General features: G+C 51.8%; 1 protein-coding gene across 2 annotated transcripts; it reads left to right on the plus strand.

The window, feature by feature from the left end:
- Positions 1-450: 450 nt before the first annotated feature.
- AP2S1 (adaptor related protein complex 2 subunit sigma 1) lies at positions 451-13,581 on the plus strand. Of its 2 annotated transcripts, none has more exons than XM_073321608.1 (5): positions 451-545; positions 9,855-10,004; positions 10,848-10,961; positions 11,598-11,657; positions 13,030-13,581. In XM_073321608.1, the coding sequence occupies exons 1-5, from the start codon at positions 543-545 to the stop codon at positions 13,129-13,131; spliced, it is 429 nt and encodes a 142-aa protein (XP_073177709.1). In that variant the 5' UTR covers positions 451-542; the 3' UTR covers positions 13,132-13,581. The 2 variants fall into 2 exon arrangements, with proteins under 2 accessions (XP_073177709.1, XP_073177710.1); XM_073321609.1 differs by lacking the exon at positions 451-545 and adding an exon at positions 8,814-9,346.
- The last annotated feature ends 6,005 nt before the right edge of the window (positions 13,582-19,586 follow it).

Consider the following 19,586-nt stretch of genomic DNA (forward strand, 5'->3'; position numbering starts at 1 on the left):
ATGAGCCGCCCCCCACCGCTGCCCCAGGTGGGGGAAGTGGCCTGAGAACTGCCCCGCTTCAGGGGGGGAACCGGGTCAGGTCCCCCCCGTGGTGTCCCGGGGGGGTGGTGGGGGGACCAGCTCGCTTTCCCCGGGGCTGCGGGGCTCTGGGCCAGGCTCGGGCCTACTCGGCCTCTCCCAGCAGCGGGCTAACGTAGGCAGCTCTCCCGACCCCGCGTGGAAGCTCCCGGCTGGGCCGCCAGGCGACTCCCCGGCTCCAACAGACCGCTGCCGACCCCAAGCACCGCGGAGCCCGGGCTCCCCCTGGCGGAGCCGGCGGGGAACGACACCGCCCCGCCCTGGCGGGAGGAACTACAACCCCCAGCATGCACCGCTGCGGCCGCACGGCCTGCCGGGGGGGCAACTCCGCCGGGCCGGCCGGGACTACGGCTCCCAGCAGGCCGCGCGACGGAACGGTGCCGGATATCCGGTGAAAAGAGAAGGTGTGAGGAAGCGGAGGGGAAAGAAGAAGGTCTGGGGGGCCTGGCTAGGACGGGACCATCATGGTAAGGGGGGGGCACCACTGTGGGGCTCTATGGAGGGATGTGGGTCTGGCTCCTTTTCCCGGGGGGATGGGCCCTCATCCCGAGGGGGAGGGATGTGGGTCTGGCTCCCTAACTCTGTGGGAGGGGCACCATTGGAAGACCTTCTGGGGGGGGATATGGGCCTGGCTCCCTCTTCAGCGTGGGGTGCCATTGGGTGGGATGTGGGTTTCATTCCTGGGAAAAGGGGGAAAATTGAGGGTCTTATAGGGGAGGGATTTGGGTCAGGATCCCCAGCCCCATGGATAATACTTTGTCCCGCCAGGAGTGCAAGGGAGAGGACTAGATGACCTCTTGAGGTCCATTCCAGGCCTATGATTCTGTGATTCTATCCCTCGGGGTTGTAGAGAGGCACCAGTGGTGGTTTCTCTGTAGGGGAAGGATGTGGGGGAGAGGCTCCCTATCCTGGGTGGGGAAAGGGGGTGCACCATTGGGGTATAAGCTCCCCCACCCCTGGGGAAGTAGGGAGCAGCCCCAGTGCCTGAGGAGGGAGGCTCTTGTAGGATAAGATATTTGGTAGGCAGGTAACAGAAGAAGATTGGGGCTGGGGCTGTAATTCTGACAGCACTCTTACTGCCGTGTGGGCTGTGTACAGGGGTTTCTCAGCCGCTGCTGACATGCAGCCGTCTCTGGTGTGGGATGCAGTAAGCTGTTTTTCAGGGGTCCCCTCGTCTAGCACCAACTGATTACGGAGATTGTCTTCTGCTTTACGGAGCAAGGGCAGGAGGCTCTGAGTTCTAGTCCCAGTTGTCTTTATGAATTTCCGAGGGGCCATGTGGTGTGGCATTGTGACAAGTGGGGAGATTTTAGATGATCACAGATTTGGGCTGATATTGTCCTCAACTAAGGGGTTCCTGGACCCCTTGAGTGGCCCCATCTGATCTAGTCTGGTTTAATCCAGGTGGCATAGGGGATTCATAATGACATCCAGTCGCTTCTGTGCCTAAGCCAGTTGTTCCAAGCTGTCATGGAGCTGAGTGAGCCAAAGCTATTACCATCTTGATGGGATGGTCGCAAAAAAACCCACCAGTTTCAGCCCTGGAGACTGAGGACCGAATTCGGTGTGCGTGCACATGTGTGTAATTGAATCGCAAAAGTTAGCGATGGAAAAGACCAATTCTGCAGTCCATTTCCTTGCAAATGCAGGAGTGTCCCCTTCAGTCTGACTCCTGGGGCCTTGACTAGTAGAGTTTGAAACACCCTAAGACAGTGATACTCAATAGGTCACCTGCAGGCCAAATGTGGCCTACCAAGGCTTCCTGTGTGGCCCACCAGCTCACCTTAAAAAATGTGTCTAATTAAACTCACAAACAGTGATGTGCTGCCTATCATTTGCCTATGACTTCCTTTGTTAGTAACTGACTGGATCTTAAGTTCTCACGACAGCATTGGCTAAAATTGCGCTTGGACACTGCCCATGTTTTCATGAGTGATGGAAATGGAGCCAAAAATGAATGTGAGTGAGAGCAAAAGGTGCAAAGTCAACAGTGAAACCCGAGCTGAACAGCAGATTTCCTTTTTATTATGCAAAAAGAAAAGGAGTACTTGTGGCACTTTAGAGACTAACCAATTTATTTGAGCATAAGCATCCGATGAAGTGAGCTGTAGCTCACGAAAGCTTATGCTCAAATAAATTTGTTAGTCTCCTAGGTGCCACAAGTACTCCTTTTCTTTTTGCGAATACAGACTAACACGGCTGCTACTCTGAAACCTGTCACTTTTTATTATGCTGCCTCATTTAAACGCAAACCCTTTGTGTTTAATGTGCCCCGTTTGTAAGGTCGTCAGCATGAGGCACCACTTTGAATCAAAGCACAGTAACTTCAATAAGGTCCTCGTGGCAATGTTGCAAGATGTGACAAAATTGAAAATTTGACGTGGTTGTAGCACACTTCAAATATCATTCTCCTAACATCAGCAACTGTATAGGGAAAAGCAATAACTGCTTCACTTCAGATACTGTTGGTACTAGCTAAAAAGAAAAGCCTTTCCTGGATGCCAGGCTTGCCAAGGAGTGCCATTGGAAATGCTGCAGGAGCTTTTTGCTGGACATAAAAACAAAGATGACCTAGTGAAACGTGTGAAGCAAGTTGCCCTGTCTGATTCCTCCACAGTGTGAAGACTGGAGATAATTTATGAGGATTATTTGTCAGCACTGCTTTCTGGTTTAAAAAAACGCCAAATATATGTTTCTTGCAGTGGAAGAATTAGGCGAGTTAAGTGACACTGCCCATCTATTGCTGTTAGATTTTTATGATGGTGAAATTGTCAGGAAGAATTTTGTGCTTAATACCATTAGAAACCTACATTACAGAAGAGAGCATTTTTGTAAAAAGTAAAAGGCTTTGGGGGGCGGGGGGAAGGTTCAGGTTTGCGGAAAGTAAACTTGCTTGTTACAGACGGAGGTCCCTCCATGGCAGGGAAAGAGAAGGGCTTTGCCTCACGTTTGGCAGTTCTACACCCTTCATTAAATACACTTCAGTGCATTATTCGCCAGATTGCCTTTGCGGTAAATTGTCTGGGGATTTTGAAGTGTGATGAGCTTAGTGAACTACATATGGCCAACTTCTAGCTTACAATATCGTCTGTTTAAAGCTATTTCACAAGATATTTCAGGCGAATATTGCAGCACAGTTGATGTTCGCTGGTTAAGTAGTGGCCGCGTGTTAGAGAGGTTTTGTGCACTTCAAAAAGAAATAATAGAATTTCCTTCAAACCACAAGACCAACAAGGCTTGCAAGTTCTGGAATTTTGAATGATGTCCCCTCTATGTCATAGGTAGCTTTTCTGTGCGATATTACTGTTCACTTGAATTCCCTCCATTTGCAGCTCCCAGGCCATGCAAGCAGTCTCAGGGATTTGTTTGAAAAAGTGTGTGTCTTTCAGAGGAATCTTGAAATCTTTCAGACAAACTTAACAGGAAAGATGGTGCACTTTCCCATATTGCATGTTGCTGCAGATAAAAACGATGCATGAATTCCTAAACCATCTGATGGAAAATTTCAAAATGCGATTTGAGAATTTTAAAATTTCAAAGGATTTGCTTTTGTTTGTGATCCATTTATTGTCTCTGTCGATGGACCTTGCCCTTCTGAAGCAAAGAACGTTCTTGATTCAATTGATGAAGATGCCTTTCAATTAAAAATTGTAAGTCTCCGGAGCTCAGATGTCTCGAAGGGAAAATTCAGAGAAGTGGGACTTTATGATTTCTGGATTCAATATGCTGACCAGTTTCAGAGTAGCCAGAATCTAGCCATTTATCTTTTAACGATCTTTAGATCAACGTACCCCTGCGAATCTGGGTTTTCTAGCGTGAACTTCATAAAAAACCAGCACCACAGTTGTGTGACATGAACATCTTCACCAGTGCACGCACCTTGCCCTGACCTCCCACACACCACTCTTCACAAAGCTTGCCGGAGATCCTCGATGTCACCTCTCCCATTAGAAAAAAGAAAAGGAGGACTTGTGGCACCTTAGAGACTAACAAATTTATTTGAGCATAAGCTTTCCACTGAATGCATCCAAGGAAGTGAGCTGAAAGCTTTTTGCGAATACAGACTAACACGGCTGCTACTCTGAAATCTCCCATTAGAGATTGCCACACACACAGGTAATAATGTTGATATATAAACTTTGTTAAAAGATAGAAACTCTAATACTTACGGTGCAGTCCAGGTCTTTATTGGCAGCTGAAGTTTTGTTTGCTTTGTTTTGTTTTTTTTGTCAGCCTTCTGCACAAATGGCCCGGCCCGCCTCTTGTTATACAATTCTCAAATTGGCCTGTGGGTCGATCTAATTGAGTATCACTGCCCTAAGCCAAGTGGCTTCCAACACTTCCCTCGGGGAGGCGATTTCATAGCCTAGCAGATCTTATGGTTGGAAAATGAATCCTGCTGAGAGCTGGCCAAATGCATGCGTGTCGCTCTGCAGCTTGGTGCACAGGGCACTGGCGTCTGCTATGGGTAGGGAGAGTGGTCACTTGGGATAAGCTATTACCAGCAGGAGAGTGAGTTTGTGTGTGTGGTTTTTGGAGGGGGGTGAGGGAGTGAGAGAACCTGGATTTGTGCAGGAAATGGCCCACCTTGATTATCATACACATTGTGAAGAGAGTGGTCACTTTGGATGGGCTATTACCAGCAGGAGAGTGAGTTGGGGGGGGGGGGGGGCGGAAAGTGAGAAAACCTGGATTTGTGCTGGAAATGGCCCAACTTGATGATCACTTTAGATAAGCTATTACCAGCAGGACAGTGGGGTGGGAGGAGGTATTGTTTCATGGTCTCTGTGTGTATATAATGTCTTCTGCAGTTTCCACGGTATGCATCTGATGAAGTGAGCTGTAGCTCACGAAAGCTCATGCTCAAATAAATTGGTTAGTCTCTAAGGTGCCACAAGTACTCCTTTTCTTTTTGCTATGGGTTTGACTCCCTGCTCTGCCTGCTTCAGAGCAGAGGTGTTCATCCCAGGTTGCTCCAAATCAGACCTGGTAGGGAGTTGAACCCACGTCCCAGGGCAGGGCCCGAAGCACCCAGCTGTAGCCAGTCTTTCTGACCCGAAAACCTTCATGACAAAAGTTTAATGGAAGCCAATAGGTCTCTGCGAAATGTTTTGGTTTGATGAGATCTTGGTGAATTTGTTCTGGCTAGCTCTAACTCTGACACGGAGTCTGTGTGTTCACTTTCCATTAACCTCCTGGCTAATGCGCCAATTAGTCCCCTCCCCAGCTGCTGCCCATCCTGCACATCCTCGAGGGGGTCACTAGAGTGAATCAGACCCCAGGACCCTCGGCCTGGCATTTCTCCCCTGCCATAAACTCTCTCAGGATTAGAAACAGTTCAGCCCTCCCATCTGCGGTGGGATCTGAGACGCCCTGATCTCCTGACGCAAAAGATCTCCCCATTCTGATCTGTTTTCTCGGCTGCCTGGCCCTTTGCTTTGACCCAGACAGGTCCTAACACATGCTGCACAAGCTCAAAACCAAGTCTCTTTGCTACAGAACAAGCCCACTCCAATGCTTGCTGGGAAGGTGGGGGCGGAGGGGGGACAGTGTTACTGTCTGTTGCCAGTTTAGAGATCCTCTGTCCGCCCACCCGTCTGAGTGGTTGTGTTGGGCGTAATCAAGGATGTTCTGAGCTTAGTATGTGGATGAGGAAAACGGAGTGGGCTCATGCCAGCCCCTTCACCCTGATGGGAGTGAACTCTGCAAGTAATGTTCAGTCTGAGCCCTAAGGCTCCTGAAAGAGATGGTTTTCTCCCTTGTTGCCCTTGGTGTTTGACACAGATGGGGCCACATGAAGCTCTCCCGCCTGATGTGATGTGTGGCTATAAAGGGAGGTCCCCTTGGAGTAGCTGCCCGGTCTCTCTGCCCTTGATGTTGCTAGCAATCTGCTCCGCTTGGACCCTGGTGGCCGGTAACTGCCGGGATGCAGAGGATGTACTAGCATGGCCGCTCTTGGGTTGCGCTGGGGGGCACTGAGGCCATCAGTTGTCTTGGCTGAGGGTGAGAGGGCTGCCTATCCCCCAGGGAGGGGGACTCAGAGCCTGGGGAGCGATGGAGGTTGGTTGGCGTGGGATCCAAACCCAGGGCTAGTGCAGAGATAAGGAGCAAGTGGCTGTTTGGTGACGTTGCAGGGCTCCGCAAGTAAAGCAGAGTAGTAGATAAATCCACATGGTCTGGCTGTGGGGGAGAGCTGGAGTTTGGAAAAGCCATACAGCACTCTCCACTGAGTGAGATCTTCCCTACCCTCAAACACGAAGCTTGGGTGAGTGGGGTGCTGCTGGAACTGGCCAACTCTCTGACCCTCCTGCCTGTCCTTCTCCTTGGTGAGGCCTGAATGTGGGACACAGGTCAAGACGGGAGTCCTGGGCTCCATTCTCTCTGCCACTGATTCACTGACACACCGACACACCTTGGACACCTCGCTTCCCCTCCCCTTGCTATCTGTGGAATGGGGACGGGCTACTTCCCAGCTAGTGACGTGAGGATTAGCTGCAGCGTGTGACGTGGTGTGAGATGTTTGGATGCTGAAGCCCAGCAAAATATAAGGAAAAACAAGCTTAAAATGCAGGGGTGTCTCTGCAGTGCTGCCTGTCCCCTGCATGTCTGCCTGCTGTCAATGGACTGGAAATGAGCAAGATCCCCCCCGTGGGTTTGTGCGACCAACCGGCTCTGTGCTGGAGCCATGCCAGCTGCTCGTCTGAATTTCCTCTGAGCAAGCCCTTTCTCCTGGCTCAGCAGAATGCAAGACCTTGCAGGCTGCTTGGACGACTCATGCCCTTCTCTGCTTAGCAAGGCCCTGCAGTATGGTGAGGCAGCTCCTTCTGGGGAGGAGCCATCTGCCGTGACCCCTCCCATGCTGCTGCTGATTCATAGATTCCAAGGCCAGCAGGAACCGTTGTGATCATCTAGACCAGAGGTGGGCAAAGTACGGCCCGGCCCGCGGGACCCTCCTGCCCAGCTCCTGGCCCGGGAGGCTCGCCCCCAGCCCCTCCCCCACTGCTCCCCCTCCCCCACTGCTCCCCCTCCCGCGCAGCCTCGTCTCACTGTGCCGCCAGCACAATGCTCTGGGCAGGGGGCTGCAGTGCCCGGCCTGACCCGGCGCACTGTGCCGTGTGGCACGGTTTTAGCTCCGCCAGCCACCGGTGCTCCAGGCAGTGCAGTAAGGGGGCAGGGAGCGGGGGGGGGGGTTGGATAGAGGGCAGGGGAGTTCGGGGGGCGGTGAGGGGGTGGGGGTGTGGGTCGGGGTGGTCAGAGGGCGGGAAAGAGGGGGGTTGAATGGGGGCAGGGGTCCCAGGAGGGCAGTCAGGAAGGAGAGGAGGGGTTGGATGGGGTGGCAGGGGACAGTCAGGGGTTCTGGGGGCACTCAGGAAACAGGGAGAAGGGGTGGTTGGATGGGGCAGTGGTCCCGGGGGGGCCTGTCAGGGGGTGAGAAGCAGGGGGGTTGGATAGGGGTCAGGGGCCAGGCCACGCCTGGCTGTTTGGGGAGGCACAGCCTCCACTAACCAGCCCTCCACACAATTTTGGAAACCCGATGTGGCCCTCAGGCCAAAAAGTTTGCCCGCCCCTGATCTAGACTGAGCCCGTGGATAACCCAAGCCAGAAAACTGCCCCAAAACAGTCCTCAGAGCAGATCTTTTAGATAGACATCCAATCCTTGATTTAAACATGGTCAGTGCTGGAGAATCCACCGTGACCCTTGGTGAGTTTGTCTCCATGGTTAATTACTCTCCCTGTTAAAAATTGACCCCTTATTTCCAGTCTGAATTTGTCCAGCTTCCACTTTCAGCCGTTGGATTGTGTTAGACCTTCCTCTGCTAGACTGAAGAGCCCATTATTAAATGTTCGCCATGTAGATACTGATAGAGTGGGATTAAGTCATCCCTTAACCTTGTCTTTGTTAAAATAAATAAATTGAGCTCCTTGAATCTATCATTCTCATGGCTCTTCTCTGACCCCTCTCCAATTTATCCACATCCTTCTTGAATTGTGGGCACCAGAACTGGACAGAGGATTCCAGTAGCGGTCATCCCAGGGCCAACTACAGAGATAAAATCACATCTCTGCTCCTACTCGAGAGTCCCCTGTTGATGCATCCCAGGATTGCATTAGCTCTTGGCCACAGCGTCTTTAGGAGCCTGTGTTCAGCTGATCATCCACCACCACCCCTGAGTTTCTGTGAGTTGCTTGCTTTCCAGGATACAGTACCCGGTGCTGACACCCCAGAGGAGCTGTGCAAGCAGTGATCTCTCTGGCTGTTATGTGGGGCCTCGCTGTTATGGTGGGGTTCTTGGTGATGGGAAGGAGCCCTCAGAAAGGGAAGGAGGATCCACACAGGCCCGGCTTATGGCTGTGACATGAGACACAGGCTGGTGGGCGGAAGTGGAGGAAGGAGGCTGGACCAGCAGGGCAATGGACAGAGGAGTCGCAAACTATGCCTGTGGCTTCTCCTGCTCTGGGGTATCCCTGCGTCAACAACCCCCCTTGTTATCTGTTTTCCACACAGCCCAACAGAACGGGTGGGGTGGGAGGAGGCGCAAGACATGTTGTCTTTTGTGCACAGCCACGGGATGCCAGCGGGTGAAAGGAAGGGACAGGATCTTGTCAGAGGGAGCAGCTGACAAAGGGCCCCCGAAGTGGGGCAGGTTGGGAGAGACACCTGCTGAAGACGCCATGTTCGAAGGCAGTTCTGCATCTCTTTCCTCTGGGAGATACCTTGGTGAGGGGGAGATCTGCCCTGTCCTGTCCCGCACTCTGCCTGATTCTTGCTGTTGCTGTCCCTAGGAAGAGCTTCCAGGAGGCTAATGAACTACATGGGCCAGACAATGAGAACCAAGTTCCAGGGATCTTAGACCCTTGCCAGGGCAGTCTGCCTGGGGGAGCCGGTGCCCTTTTGGAGAGTGCCATGAAGGAGGTCTATGGGGGACACAGAATGACATGGGAAGAGCAGCTGGGACTTAGAGCAGCTCCCATGTCACTGATGGAGAATAACCTCACATGGGACTGGGAAAGTGACCTCTGCTTCTACCCCATACTGTGCCGACTGCTTGCTAAGGCACAGCTGTGCCTGCAGAAGGCACGGGCCACGCTGGGATGTTAGCGTACTTGGACAGACCCTCCTTCCAGGGTATGCTGCACCCACAGAGAGGCAACGGCTCCACCTCCATAAAGAAGTAGCCCCCAGACTCTACCGCGCAGCTGTTGCTGCTTAGCAGTCATGTTTATTACATGCCTAAAGACCAACCAAGATGGGGCCTCGTCGTGCAAGGTGCTGTACAAATGGTAGTGGACCGCCCTTGCCCCAAAGAGCTGGCAATCGAATAGACCAGACAGAGCCGAGGTGGGGCGAGGGGGCGAGCGTGAATAAAGCGATGGCAGTGACAGACATGTCCGTGCTGTGACTTTATTTTTGGGTGGGATTAGTTAGGGAGGGGATCAGAGAAATGGAAAGAGGAGGGGGAAGATGCAGGGGAGAACAGGGTGAGTGGGGCTGAGGGAGGGAGGGGGATGGAGCAAACAGCCAGTGAGCACAGGGCAGAGGAAGTCTAGATAGTTACAGAATTTTCTGCAGTTCAGAGTAAAGGTCCCTACATTGGTGGCTCCAGCTTTGAACAGCTGGGCTCTCTGCCAGCTGACATGAGGGAGAGGGGAGGCACCACCCTCCCGGGAGCCTGCGAGCCGCACCGTATTTGAGCAGCAGCATCCTGGGGGGGGGGGGTGCTAGTGGTGGGGAGGGCTGGGTGGGATGCCCGTAACCCTGCCTGCTCTCTCTGCAGATTCGCTTCATCCTCATCCAGAACCGGGCTGGCAAGACGCGCCTGGCCAAGTGGTACATGCAGTTCGATGACGACGAGAAGCAGAAGCTCATCGAGGAGGTGCACGCCGTGGTCACGGTGCGAGACGCTAAGCACACCAACTTCGTGGAGGTAAGGCACCCCTGGCATGCCAAATGGGCAGCCAACCGACGCCCCAGCATACACTGCAGGCCTCTGAGGCTGTGGCAGGTGTAATCTCGCCCTCTCTGGTACAACCCTTCAATTTATACCAACCCTGATCTTGGAGATCTCCATGCCCGAGCCCTCCAGCTGCTGGGTCCTGCTGTGGCTGCAGCCCGTGTGTGGCTCTCGAGGCAGCTCCAAATACAGCATGCTCATTACACAGTCTAGGGGCGGTGGATCACCGCAGCTAAGAACCAGCCACCAGCTGCTCAGCCCTGATGCCCTTGAGCGGAGAGCCAGCTAGTCTGTTTGAGGCAAGCCCAGCCAGTTGCGTAGGGATTCACAATTCTCCTGGTATCTCTCCTCCAGCCACAAGCCATTAATGCCTCATCTCGTTGGAGTTGCTCCGATCAGCCTGGGGGCAGCAGGCCGACACTGAGCTGCTGTGATGTGATGACTGGACTGGTACGGGGGGTTGAGGGGGGGACAGACTTGGATTCTATTCCTGGCTGTGTCCTGGCCTGCTGGGTGACCTTGAGCAAGTCACTGCCTCGCTCTGTGCCTCAGTTTCCCCATCTGTAAAATGGGGCTAATGATTCTGCCCCCTCCTTCATAAAGCACTTTGAGGTCTCGGGGTGAAAAGCGCTAGACTAGAGCTAGGGATTTATTCTATAGGCTCGGCTATCACTGGTGATATGGGTGACCCCTTGGGCCATGCTGTCTCTGACTGCCTGCTCTATGCTCCAGAAGGGGGCTATCTGGGGGGGCTGGGGGGCTGTCTGATCCAGGGGCAGCACAGATGTCAGCTGGTCCTCTTCCTCTCTCTCCCAGTTCCGGAATTTTAAGATCATCTACCGCCGCTACGCGGGGCTGTACTTCTGCATCTGCGTGGATGTGAACGACAACAACCTGGCCTACCTGGAGGCCATCCACAACTTCGTGGAGGTGAGCACTGCCCACGGCCTCTGCCCTTCCCTTAGTTTGAGCCGTCTTGTGGCCTGGTCCTTTGTGCCAGCTCCTCAGAGGGACGGCAGCCCTAAAAAGACCGTGAGCTGCTTTCAACAGCCCCTCTCTGTGCTGGCAGGACAGTCAGCAGTTCCTGCCCCTCTGATCTCGGCTGTGATGGGACATAAAGACAGTGCCTCATCCTTCAGGTAGACTGGGGGCTGTGCCTGTGTTCAAGGGGGTCAGGGTTGCAGATTCCACTGGCTGCAAGGGATCTCCTTTGGTGCCCCTTTTGGGGCAGAGGCATATCCCGCCCAGGCAATGGTCTGACCCATTGTAGCGGCTGGAAGCTGAAACTAGAGGTAAGGTTGATACATTGGAACAGCTGATCCAGAGACAAGGGGAGATTTTTTCCATCCCTTGGAGTCTTAAATCCAGGCTGGCTGTGTCTTTCTAAACGACCCATGCTGGCTCAGGCAGGGATCCTGTGTGGGATTCTGTGGGCTGTGCTAATCAGGAGATCAGACTGGACAATCCCAATGGTCCCTTGTGGCTTTAGCATCTCTGACTGAAAGGTGGCGTGGCTCCTTCCTTCTCCCAGTCTCTGAAATCCAGCTCTCCTTTCTCTTGGCCCAGGTTTTGAATGAATATTTCCACAATGTCTGTGAACTCGACCTGGTCTTCAACTTCTACAAGGTGAGCTCAGCCCAGCGGAGAGGGGAGCGTGGGGCCCGTCACTGTGCAGTTCCATGCAGCTGCTGTATAACATGGTCTCGTGTCAGACGTACCTACAGGCTGGGGGACCCTATCGTGGGAAGCAGTGACTCTGAAAAAGAATTGGGGGATGGGGGTGGATAAGCAGCTGAACATGAGCTCCCACTGCAATGCTGTGGCCAAAAAGGCCAATGCGATCCTTGGATGCATCAACAGAGGTATCTCAAGTAGGAGTGGAGAGAATCATGTTTCTATGAGAAATTATTCTCCTTCTGTATTTGGCCCTGGTGCAACCGCTGCTGGAATCCTGTGTCCGGTTCTGGTGCCCACGGTCCAAGAAGGATGTCGATAAATTGGAGGGGGTCTGAGAAGAGCCACGAGAATGATTAAAGGATTAGGAAATATGCTTTATTGTGATGGATTCCAGGAGCTAAATCTATTTAGCTTAAGAAAGCGACTGTTAGGCAGGGACTTGATCCCAGTCTATCAGTACCTGCATAGGGAACAAATATTGAATAACTGGCTCTTCAGCCTAGCAGAGGAAGTCTCTAACGTGATCCAATAGCTGGAAGCTGAAGCCGGACAAATTCAGACTAAAAATTAGGAGTCAGTTTTTAACAGTGAGGTAACCACTGGGACATTTGACCAGGGGTCATGGTGGATTCTCCATCGCTGACAATTTTGAAATCAAGACTGGATGTTTTTCTAAGATCTGCTCTAGGAGTTGTTTTGGGGCCATTCTCTGGCCTGTGCTACACAGGAGATCAGACGAGATGATCCCAATGGTCCCTTCTGGCTGTGGAATCTATAAATCATTGCTGCGCTGAGCGTGCTTGGCTTCCCCATCTCCTGGGTGGGGAGGAGGAAGGATTAAACATTCAAAATATAACGTGTTAAATTGACAGCCCTTGTCCCTGATGACCCTTCCAGCTTCACAGGGCAGATCCCATGCAACCCTGTGGCATTCCGGTACATAAATCCCCGCGGCGAGTTGGAGGATTTTAGAGGGCTGGAATGTAGCAGGGAGAGGTTAAGCATGCTGGTCTCTATTTGATGGCTATGGACCCACTTGCCAGGCCTCAGTACCGTGAGGGTCCCTCTGTGCCAGGGTCACTCTGCTGCTCTGGGGGAGGACACAGGTGCCAGTCTTTTTACCCTCCCGTGGCACTTGGGATGCAGAAAATGGCAGAGGAAACAGCGTTGTCTTTGGAAATGCTTTTCGGTGCCACTTGATGGACGAACCCAGGTGCTGCATACCGGGCTACAGGTATGCTGCAGAGTTCCCCAGAGGGAGAGGCAGTGCTGAGGCTGTTCTCAGTGCGCCTTGCTCACGGGTGGTCTGTTTTTGTGGCAGGTTTACACCGTGGTGGACGAGATGTTCCTAGCCGGCGAGATCCGTGAGACAAGCCAAACGAAAGTCCTGAAACAGCTGCTTATGCTGCAGTCCTTGGAATGAGAGAACTGGATCGAATCGGCTCCGTGCCCCACCCTGCCTCTGGTCTCCTCCTTGCACCTAGTCCCTGAATCAGTGACTGTCTCAGAGCAAATGTAGCCACTCTCCACTGTGAGGAAGGGACGCCCCCTCAAATGGATCAGAACCACAAGTCGAAAATTTCAGTCCCACCTCCCCACACTCGAATGCGGCAGCTGAGATCCCGTGTGGGTGGGTCTAACGGGAGAGAGCAACTGTATTAAAAAAAAAAAAAAAAATCCTTTTAGGGCCCTGACACAACCATCCCCGAACCTCTGTGTTTTCCCTCCATATAACCAGCGTGCGCTGTCGTCGTCCCCCCGTTCGTGTGCCGAGTCTGCACTAGAAGTGGGACCGCAACTGTGTTACCCATTGGTGAGCGGCAGCCATACCGTATGGCCAGTGTTGTACTGAAATAAACCATCTGTGAAACGCTCCTTTCTCTGTGGTGGTCTCTGAAGAGCCCTGCAGAAGCAGGAGGGAGGGAATGGGGATGGGGTTCTTGGTGGTAGATTTGACATAAGGCTCTGAGGTACATGCAGGAAACTCCTGTTGGGTGTTGCTGTCTGGCATTGGGAGCAGGTCATGTTCTTAGTGGCCTCTGGTATTCCCCACTTTCAGAGCCTCTGCCGGATCGACAGCACAGACTGTCACCAGAGCTGGTGGGGAACGATGTACGGGGGGAGAGGGTAGGTTTTTTCCCCCAAATTTTGCATGGACAATCTTGGCAAGAAAAACAGGACTATGTGTTTTCAGCCAAATGATTTCAATTCTGAAATGCTGCTGTGGTGCATGATGGGAGTTCAGGCACCTTATGCTCCCATTCTCCCCATAGGCTGGACTCCCTGGTTGGACTGCCACTCTCATGAGCCACCAGCGTCTTCCCTTTTGAAGGAAGGCAGTGCATCATGGGAGATGTAGTCTGGCTGGGGAGCCCAACCTGTAGAGGAGAACAGGAGCCATGCTTCACAGTTGCCATTTCAGGACTGAAATATTTTGGCTGTAATACTTAATATTTTGAGCTAAGTGGGTCTGGTCAGGAGCTGCTGTGTGACCTTCAGATGCTGCAGGGAGTTCACCATACACGCGGGGCTGTTGCTCTAATTGGCTTTCTCCAGAGCTTGGACTATGTACTGCTGAGGAATTTACCCTGGTGTCTCATGAAAGAGGCCAGGAGTACCAATCTCCAGAGCAGTCGTCCCCTGTTAGGGCTTTTCCCTCATGTTTTGTTTTTGTGGAGAATGCAGGCTGTCTTGGGGCAGCCCGGAATGCAGGGAAAGGTCCTTTCTTCCTGGGGTGAGGCCCGATTCTTTTTAAGGAAGGTCTGTCCTCTCACCGTGCATGAATGTTGCACTGAACCACTGCTTCCATCTCAGCTGGAGCCATGTTGGGCTAATAGCTGCACTGGTTCATTGGGCCCAGAATCCTGGATAAGATTTGTAGATCCCTCTCGGTAGCAGTCTGGTATCCTTGCTCCTTGTGCATCACGGTAATGGCTCAGAGATGGTGCCTACCTTGAATAATAAAACCTAGCTCTTACCACCCATAGCTTTCAAACGAGGACAGTATCACCATCCCCCATTTTAGAGATGGGGAAACTGAGGCACGGAGTAGGACTTGGCCTTAGGCCAGCAGCAGAGCTAGGAATAGAACCAAGCTCTCTTGTGTCCCAGTCTGGTGCTCTATCCACTAGGCATCACTGCCTCTCCCTAATTGCTGTGGTAGTACCCTGCCTGCAGCAACAGCCCCTGGATGTGTTTCTATTGGGGTCCCGCGGGGGTTGGTTCTTGGCCCTGCGCTATTTAGCATTTTTATTAATGACCTGGAAGAAAACATAAAATCATCCCTGATGAAGTTTGCAAATGACCCAAAAATTGGGGGAGTGGTAAACAATGAAGATGACAAGTCACTGACACAGAGCGATCTGGATCGCTTGGTAAGCTGGGTGCAAGCAAACGATATGTGTTTAATATCATATGACTAAATGTCAATATAGATATCTAGGAAGAACAAATGTGGGCTGTACGTACAGGAGGAGAGACTCTGAAAAAGGTCATCAACTGACCATGAGCTCCCAGCACGATGCTGTGGCTAAAAAGGCTAATGCGATCCAGGGATGTATAAACAGGAATTTTGAGTAGGAGCAAAGATTTTATTTTCCTTCTGGATTTGGCCCTGGTGTGACCGCTGCTGGGATCCTGTGTCCAGTTCTGGTGCCCGTAGTTTAAGAAGGATGTTGATTAAATTGGAGAGGGTGCAGAGAAGAGCCACGAGAATGATTAAGGCAGGTTTTCTAATCCTTTAAAGTGATAAATAGATAGACTCCAGGAGCTCAATCTTAACAAAGAGAAGGTTAAGGGGTGACTTGATCCCAGCCTATCAGTGCCAACACAGGGAACAAATATTTGATAATGGACTCTTCAGTCTGGCAGAGGAAGGTCTAGCATGATCCAATGGCTAGAAGTTGAAGCTAGACACATTCAGTTTTGGAAATGAGGTGTACATTTTTAACAGGAAGACTAATTAACCATTGGAACAATTTACTCAGGGTCGTGGTGGAGTCTCCATCATTGGCCATTTTAAAACCAAGCTTGGATGTTTTTTTCTAAAAGATCTGCTTTAGATCAATCAGGGCAGTCCTATGGCCTGTGTTGTCCATGGGGTCAGGCCAGAAAGTCACAATGGTTGCTTGGAATCTAGAACTTGATCTGGGATGCTTCAAAGGAAAGGGAAGGCCCAGAGGAAGTTAATGCCATGCTTGAGGACAGAGAGGAGCAATTAATCCCTGTGCTATGAGCATTTAATGACATCTCTCATCTTCACATGCAAAATTAGATCAGAAAATGCCCTGGACCCCCAGGCAGCGAATTCCACAAGCTTATTCCTTCTCAAACAGGTGACTGCCCTCTACTATGACCATGCACCTGCTTGTTCTTATGTTTACATGTAGCCTGTGATGAAGCAGTGGGACCGAGCCTAAAATACCGCTGTGCTGGAGAGATGCAGGCCGGTCCATGTTTGATCCCTGTGCTTGCTAGTGCTGCCAGCTAGACCTGGATCTTCAGCCACCAGAGGGAGCCCTTACTGTGTATTCTAACCATGTGTAAAAGCGTTGCTTTATTCTCCCCTTGGATCATGGCTGCTATCCGTGGTTGCTGGGATGAAACGAAGAGGGGGAAAGCACCGGATGATCATCAAGCAAAGCAGCCTGAGCATAAAATGGATTATTTACTTTATTATTAGTCACACTGAGTACTGAGTGTCCTGAGAGCAGGACCCTTTAAGGCTGTGCAGTGTCCCAAGATCTGAGTGTCCTAAGATCAGGGCCCCGTCGGGCCGGGCGCTGCCCAGACACACAGTGACTGAGATCAGAGCCCCGTCGGGCTGGGCGCTGCCCAGACACACAGTGACCGAGATCAGGGCCCTGTTGTGCCAGGCAGCTGCCCAGACACACAGTAGGAGACAGTCCCCGTCCCAAAGAGCTGACAGTCTAAACAGACAATAGATGGGAGGAGATATTGAGGCACAGAGAAGAAGGGGCTTGCCCAAGGTCATTGGCAGAGCTGGGAACAGAGCGCAGGTGGTGCCTGGCATCCAGTGTCCCAGCAATTGCCTCATCACCAGAAGGGCTGCGAGCCCCTTTGCTTGGTCCGTGTAAAACTAGCTTACGCAGTACAATGGAGAACAATCGTGCACTGGCCTCCACCGAAGGACGACATGGCGCTTAATCAGCCCCCTTATGTGCAAACCCCATTCACAGCAATCCTGTTGGCTCTGTCTCTCCTCTTTTTCCTGAGACCCCTGCCTCCTCTGCCCAGCAAATGAACCCCATCTTTCCTTTTCCCTTCATCTCTCCTCTCATGCCTGGTGCTCCCTCCAGCTCCCACGGTGCCAGCCCCCCTGAAAGCTCTCATGTTCCCCCAAGCTCACATCTGCTGCCCTCCCAGCCCAGTTGAATTCGTTCCTATGCCGAGCACCTGTGGGTGAGGACCATCGCGTCTCCTCGCTCTGGCCCAGACTGGTTTGATCTTGTGTTCTGATGATTCCCTGGCTACTTTGCTGCATGCCCACCGGCGGAAGATCCTTCCTGTCTGAGGCTCTCCCCATGCGCTAAGAGGGCTTTAGGGTCTCTGGAGGTCACAGAGCTGTGGAAACAGGTATCACGTCTGTTCTCCTTTTAGTTCAGAGCCTGCTAAAGAATCCCCCAGCCCAAAAGTGTCCCAGAAGAAAAACAGGCCTGGGATAAGGGTCAGCCCTTACTAGGGGCATGCCGCATGTCTACACTGCAAACTTAAGTCAAGTCCACATACAGCCACCTCAGTAATTGCTGCAGTTTTTTATGTCCACACTACCCTCCTTCTGTCAGTGGTGCGCATCCTCACCAGGAGCGCTTGCATTGACTTAAGAGGGGCAGTGTGCGGGGCTGAGAACCTGGGCTCTCAGCTCCCCACTCCGAGCTTGGCTGCCACCCAGGCTCTCAGCTTCCCGCTCCCAGAAGAGCTAACCAGCTGGAGTCTGTCTCCCATGGGGAACAGGGAGCTGAGGCGGTAGCCAGGCTCACAGCTGGAGCCCTCCACCCGCCCCAGGGTGAGCATATCAGCTGTGAGCCTGGGGCAGGGTTCACAGCAGGGAGTCTACCAGCCCTTCATGTCAATTTCATGGCTCCAGCTGGGACCCCAGAGCTGCAGAGCCTAGCTGTGAAATTGATGAGAGTGACAGCCAACATCCCATGTAAGTAATGCAGTGTCTACACAGACATTGCATCACCCTAACTACGCTGGCAAAACCCCTACGCCTCTGGCGGAGGTGGAGTTATGTCGTCGGTTTAGTAGGGCACTTTCATCGGTGGGAGCAAGGCTGTAGTGTAGACACTGACATAATAAGGTCAATGTAAGCTGCCTTATGTTGCCCTGATGCTGTACTGCAGACCAGGCCTAGAAATAAGCCTTTCAAGGAAAGAGCCCTGGCCAACAGGATGTGGAGAGTATGAGCCAGTGGGCCCCATGTGGGCTGTGATGCACAGGCGTGCTGGATTACCTGCTGTGTTCACAGAGCGTGCTGGCTCTGAGGAGGAGGAATGCCTTAAGCAAACATTGCTCTTAACTGGCCAGGTTTTGGCCCTAAGGTGAGGTTTTATTAACAGCGAGATAACAAACACACCATAGTTACCTCACTGTAAATTCCTTTACAAGGCACAGAATGGAGGAACCATATCCTGCCAAGCAGGGAGTCCAGAAAGGATTAATGGATCATAGTGGACACACAACTGAACAGGAGCACCCAGTGAGATGCTCTTGCAGAAAGGGCTACTGCGATTTTTGGATGTATAAACAGTGGGGAGGTGAGTAGGAGTAGGAAGGGGATTTTCCCTCTGTGTATGGCACTGGGGAGACTGAGGCTGTGATATTGCCTCTGGTTGTGGTGTGGTGTCCACATTGTTAAAAGGGCATTGCGAGATTGGAGAGGGCACAGAGATGAGCCACAAAAATGGTCCCAAGCGCTGGAAAATTGCTTTAGAGTGATGGGCGCAAACACCTCAATCTGTTCAGCTTATCAAAAAAGATTTGAGAGGTCGCTTGATTACCCTGTACATTTAACTTTATGGGGAGAAAATACCAGGTGGTAAAGAGAAAAGGAGGACTTGTGGCACCTTAGAGACTAACCAATTTATTTGAGCATAAGCTTTCGTGAGCTACAGCTCACTTCATCGGATGCATACTGTGGAAAGTGTAGAAGATCTTCTTATACATACAAAGCATGAAAAAATGGGTGTTTACCACTACAAAAGGTTTTTTCTCCCCCCCACACTCTCCTGCTGGTAATAGCTTATCTAAAGTGATCACTCTCATTACAATGTGTATGATAATCAAGGTGGGCCATTTCCAGCACAAATCCAGGGTTTAACAAGAACGTCTGTGTGTGGGGGGGAGAAAACCTGGACTTGTGCTGGAAATGGCCCAACTTGATTATCATACACATTGTAAGGAGAGTGATCACTTTAGATAAGCTATTACCAGCAGGAGAGTGGGGTGGGGGGAGAGAAAACCTTTTGTAGTGATAAACACCCATTTTTTCATGATTTGTGTGTATAAAAAGATCTTCTATACTTTCCACAGTATGCATCCGATGAAGTGAGTTGTAGCTCATGAAAGCTTATGCTCAAATAAATTGGTTAGTCTCTAAGGTGCCACAAGTCCTCCTTTTCTTTTTGTGAATACAGACTAACACGGCTGTTACTCTGAAACAGGTGGTAAAGGGCTCTTTAATTCAGCAGAGAAAAAACAAGAACCAGTGGCTGGAAGTTAAAGCCAGACAAATTCCAACTCAGAACAAGGCACAGATTCTGTACAGTGCGGATGACTGAACACTGGAACAAACTGCCCCAGGAAGTGAGGGGTTCCCCATTTGTTGATGTCTCCAAATCCACGGTAGCTGCCTTC

Source organism: Lepidochelys kempii, chromosome 23 (genome assembly GCF_965140265.1).
Source record: "Lepidochelys kempii isolate rLepKem1 chromosome 23, rLepKem1.hap2, whole genome shotgun sequence".
Taxonomy (NCBI): Eukaryota; Metazoa; Chordata; order Testudines; family Cheloniidae; genus Lepidochelys; species Lepidochelys kempii.

Coding starts and splice junctions, on each gene's coding strand:
- AP2S1 (XM_073321609.1), top strand. CDS start 9,296: ATGTTTATTACATGCCTAAAGACCAACCAAGATGGGGCCTCGTCGTGC. Junction 9,347..9,854: donor ATGGGGCCTCGTCGTGCAAG/GTGCTGTACAAA, acceptor CTCTCTCTGCAG/ATTCGCTTCATCCTCATCCA. Junction 11,658..13,029: donor TGGTCTTCAACTTCTACAAG/GTGAGCTCAGCC, acceptor TTTTTGTGGCAG/GTTTACACCGTGGTGGACGA.